The sequence below is a fragment of the Salmo salar genome, chromosome 12, assembly GCF_965601325.2.
Source record: "Salmo salar chromosome 12, fSalSal1, whole genome shotgun sequence".
Classification (NCBI taxonomy): Eukaryota; Metazoa; Chordata; class Actinopteri; order Salmoniformes; family Salmonidae; genus Salmo; species Salmo salar.
Genome location: NC_138302.1, coordinates 16,407,501 through 16,412,500, shown reverse-complemented (window position 1 = coordinate 16,412,500; position 5,000 = coordinate 16,407,501). Strand labels below are relative to the sequence as shown.

The following is a 5,000-nucleotide window of genomic DNA, read 5'->3' as shown; positions in this document are numbered from 1 at the left end:
TAGGTGGGTAGGTAGGTAGGTGTGTGGGTAGGTAGGTAGGTGTGTGGGTAGGTAGGTAGGCGTGTGGGTAGGTAGGTGTGTGGGTAGGTAGGTAGGTGTGTGGGTAGGTAGGTGTGTGGGTAGGTTGGTGTGTGGGTAGGTAGGTAGGTAGGTGTGTGTGTGTAGGTGTGTGTGTGTGTAGGTAGGTGTGTGTGTAGGTAGGTGTGTGTGTAGGTAGGTGTGTGTGTAGGTAGGTGTGTGTGTAGGTAGGTGTGGGTAGGTAGGTAGGTAGGTAGGTAGGTAGGTAGGTGTGGGTAGGTAGGTAGCTGTGTGTGTGTGTGTGTGTGTGTGTAGGTAGGTAGGTGTGTGTAGGTAGGTGTGTGTGTGTGTAGTCTGTAGGTAGGTGTGTGTGTGTGTCTGTAGGTAGGTGTGTGTGTGTGTCTGTAGGTAGGTGTGTGTGTGTGTCTGTAGGTAGGTGTGTGTGTGTGTCTGTAGGTAGGTAGGTAAGTGTGTGTAGGTGGGTGTGTGTGTCTGTGGGTAGGTAGGTAGGTGTGTGTGTCTGTAGGTAGGTAGGTAGGTGTGTGTAGGTAGGTAGGTGTGGGTAGGTAGGTAGGTCTGTGGGTAGGTGGGTAGGTAGGTCGGTGTGTGTGTGTCTGTGGGTAGGTAGGTCGGTGTGTGGGTAGGTCTGTGGGTAGGTAGGTAGGTCTGTGGGTAGGTAGGTAGGTCTGTGGGTAGGTAGGTAGGTGTGTGTGTCTGTAGGTAGGTAGGTAGGTGTGTGTGGGTAGGTAGGTAGGTGTGTGTGGGTAGGTAGGTAGGTAGGTGTGTGTGGGTAGGTGTGTGTGTCGGTAGGTAGGTAGGTAGGTAGGGAGGGAGGTGTGTGTGTGGGTAGGTAGGTAGGTGTGTGTGTCTGCAGGTGGGTAGGTAGGTAGGTAGGTAGGTGGTGTGTGGGGTAGGTAGGTAGGTGTGTGTGGGTAGGTAGGTAGGTAGGTGTGTGGGTAGGTAGGTAGGTAGGTGTGTGTGGGTAGGTAGGTAGGTAGGTGTGTGTGGGTAGGTAGGTAGGTAGGTGTGTGTGGGTAGGTAGGTAGGTAGGTGTGTGTGGGTAGGTAGGTAGGTAGGTGTGTGTGGGTAGGTAGGTAGGTGTGTGTGGGTAGGTAGGTAGGTGTGTGTGGGTGGGTAGGTAGGTAGGTGTGTGTGGGTAGGTAGGTAGGTGTGTGTGGGTGGGTAGGTAGGTAGGTGTGTGTGGGTAGGTAGGTAGGTGTGGGTGGGTAGGTAGGTGTGTGTGGGTGGGTAGGTAGGTGTGTGTGGGTAGGTAGGTAGGTGTGTGTGGGTAGGTAGGTGTGTGTGTGTGGGTAGGTAGGTAGGTAGGTAGGTAGGTAGGTAGGTGTGTGTGTGGGTAGGTAGGTAGGTAGGTAGGTAGGTAGGTAGGTGTGTGTGGGTAGGTAGGTAGGTGTGTGTGTGGGTAGGTAGGTGTGTGTGTGGGTAGGTAGGTAGGTAGGTAGGTAGGTGTGTGTGTGGGTAGGTAGGTAGGTAGGTAGGTAGGTAGGTGTGTGTGGGTAGGTAGGTGTGTGTGGGTAGGTAGGTAGGTGTGTGTGGGTAGGTAGGTGTGTGTGTGGGTAGGTAGGTGTGTGTGTGGGTAGGTAGGTGTGTGTGTGGGTAGGTAGGGTAGGTTGGGTAGGTAGGTGTGTGGGTAGGTGAGTGGGTAGGTAGGTAGGTAGGTGTGTGGGTAGGTAGGTAGGTGTGTGGGTAGGTAGGTAGGTGTGTGGGTAGGTAGGTAGGCGTGTGGGTAGGTAGGTGTGTGGGTAGGTAGGTAGGTGTGTGGGTAGGTAGGTGTGTGGGTAGGTTGGTGTGTGGGTAGGTAGGTAGGTAGGTGTGTGTGTGTAGGTGTGTGTGTGTGTAGGTAGGTGTGTGTGTGTAGGTGTGTGTGTGTGTAGGTAGGTGTGTGTGTAGGTAGGTGTGTGTGTAGGTAGGTGTGTGTGTAGGTAGGTGTGTGTGTAGGTAGGTGTGTGTGTAGGTAGGTGTGGGTAGGTAGGTAGGTAGGTAGGTAGGTAGGTAGGTGTGGGTAGGTAGGTAGCTGTGTGTGTGTGTGTGTGTGTGTGTGTGTGTGTGTGTGTGTGTGTGTGTGTGTGTGTGTGTGTGGTGTAGGTAGGTAGGTGTGTGTGGGTAGGTAGGTAGCTAGGTGTGTGTAGGTAGGTAGGTAGGTGTGTAGGTAGGTAGGTAGGTAGGTAGGTGTGTAGGTAGGTAGGTAGGTGGTGGTGTGAGGTAGCTAGGTGTGTGTGTGGGTAGGTAGGTGTGTGTGTGGGTAGGTAGGTAGCTAGGTGGGTAGGTAGGTAGGTAGGTGTGTGTAGGTAGCTAGGTGTGTGTGGGTAGGTAGGTAGGTGTGTGTAGGTAGCTAGGTGTGTGTGGGTAGGTAGCTAGGTGTGTGTGGGTAGGTAGGTGTGTGTGGGTAGGTAGGTAGGTGTGTGTGTGGGTAGGTAGGTAGGTAGGTGTGTGTACCATCTTCAGGCACTGTAGCAGCACATTAAAGGCAGGTGAGTAGGGCAGGCAGGCTGTACGGATGGAGGAGGAGGAGGGAGTGGTGGTGGAGGAGGGGGCAGGACTGCCAGCAGGGGGAGACACTGAGCCTGCAGGCTTCTTCTCACTCCCTCGTTTCTCTGGCTCCCTGGAAACACAGAGAGAGGGAGAGCACAGAGAGAACACAGGTTAGATAGTTCTGTGTCGAACCCCAGGAAGGCTAAAAAGGCGTTAGACAAAATGTTACAATCCAGACAGTGGTAGACAATCCAGACAGTGGTAGACAATCCAGACAGTGGTAGACAATCCAGACAGTGGTAGACAATCCAGACAGTGGTAGACAATCCAGACAGTGGTAGACAATCCACAATCCAGACAGTGGTAGACAATCCAGACAGTGGTAGACAATCCACAATCCAGACAGTGGTAGACAATCCAGACAGTGGTAGACAATCCACATCCAGACAGTGGTAGACAATCCAGACAGTGGTAGACAATCCAGACAGTGGTAGACAATCCAGACAGTGGTAGACAATCCAGACAGTGGTAGACAATCCAGACAGTGGTAGACAATCCACAATCCAGACAGTGGTAGACAATCCAGACAGTGGTAGACAATCCAGACAGTGGTAGACAATCCAGACAGTGGTAGACAATCCAGACAGTGGTAGACAATCCAGACAGTGGTAGACAATCCAGACAGTGGTAGACAATCCAGACAGTGGTAGACAATCCAGACAGTGGTAGACAATCCAGACAGTGGTAGACAATCCAGACAGTGGTAGACAATCCAGACAGTGGTAGACAATCCAGACAGTGGTAGACAATCCAGACAGTGGTAGACAATCCAGACAGTGGTAGACAATCCAGACAGTGGTAGACAATCCACAATCCAGACAGTGGTAGACAATCCAGACAGTGGTAGACAATCCACAATCCAGACAGTGGTAGACAATCGACAATCCAGACAGTGGTAGACAATCCAGACAGTGGTAGACAATCCACAATCCAGACAGTGGTAGACAATCCAGACAGTGGTAGACAATCGACAATCCAGACAGTGGTAGACAATCCAGACAGTGGTAGACAATCCAGACAGTGGTAGACAATCCACAATCCAGACAGTGGTAGACAATCCAGACAGTGGTAGACAATCCAGACAGTGGTAGACAATCCAGACAGTGGTAGACAATCCAGACAGTGGTAGACAATCCAGACAGTGGTAGACAATCCAGACAGTGGTAGACAATCCAGACAGTGGTAGACAATCCAGACAGTGGTAGACAATCCAGACAGTGGTAGACAATCCAGACAGTGGTAGACAATCCAGACAGTGGTAGACAATCCAGACAGTGGTAGACAATCCAGACAGTGGTAGACAATCCAGACAGTGGTAGACAATCCAGACAGTGGTAGACAATCCAGACAGTGGTAGACAATCCAGACAGTGGTAGACAATCCAGACAGTGGTAGACAATCCAGACAGTGGTAGACAATCCAGACAGTGGTAGACAATCCAGACAGTGGTAGACAATCCAGACAGTGGTAGACAATCCAGACAGTGGTAGACAATCCAGACAGTGGTAGACAATCCAGACAGTGGTAGACAATCCAGACAGTGGTAGACAATCCAGACAGTGGTAGACAATCCAGACAGTGGTAGACAATCCAGACAGTGGTAGACAATCCAGACAGTGGTAGACAATCCAGACAGTGGTAGACAATCCAGACAGTGGTAGACAATCCAGACAGTGGTAGACAATCCAGACAGTGGTAGACAATCCAGACAGTGGTAGACAATCCAGACAGTGGTAGACAATCCACAATCCAGACAGTGGTAGACAATACAGACAGTGGTAGACATTCCACAATCCAGACAGTGGTAGACAATACAGACAGTGGTAGACATTCCACAATCCAGACAGTGGTAGACAATACAGACAGTGGTAGACATTCCACAATACAGACAGTGGTAGACATTCCACAATACAGACAGTGGTAGACATTCCACAATACAGACAGTGGTAGACATTCCACAATACAGACAGTGGTAGACATTCCACAATACAGACAGTGGTAGACATTCCACAATACAGACAGTGGTAGACATTCCACAATACAGACAGTGGTAGACATTCCACAATACAGACAGTGGTAGACATTACAGTTAAAATGGCTGGAAAGGTAACACATTAACATTCTGTAGCAGCCATTTATCATGTTTTGCGTTCAATTCATTTCATCCCTATGATTATCTGGCGTGCCCCTGATTGGGCGGGAACTAGCGTGCCCCTGATTGGGCGGGAACTAGCGTGCCCCTGATTGGGCGGGAACTAGCGTGCCCCTGATTGGGCGGGAACTAGCGTGCCCCTGATTGGGCGGGAACTAGCGTGCCTGGACTCACCGTCAATTTCCAACCATATCGTACCTTATTGTTTGCGATAAAGACTAATGAAAAGAAGGGAAATGAATGGACTCAACAGGTTGTTGGATTCCTGTCTTGTATTGTT

The 5,000-nt window shown here is 50.6% G+C and overlaps 1 protein-coding gene across 3 annotated transcripts in view; it reads right to left on the bottom strand.

Annotated features, from left to right (window-relative positions):
* Nucleotides 1-5,000, bottom strand: part of LOC106595758 (tuberin) — an 80,832-nt gene that overhangs the window by 43,465 nt on the left and 32,367 nt on the right. For all 3 annotated transcript variants that reach the window (XM_082958633.1, XM_082958634.1, XM_082958635.1), the window contains exon 19: nt 2,473-2,638. In XM_082958633.1, the coding sequence (XP_082814759.1) occupies nt 2,473-2,638 (166 nt within the window). The remainder of the gene's footprint in view (nt 1-2,472; nt 2,639-5,000) is intronic.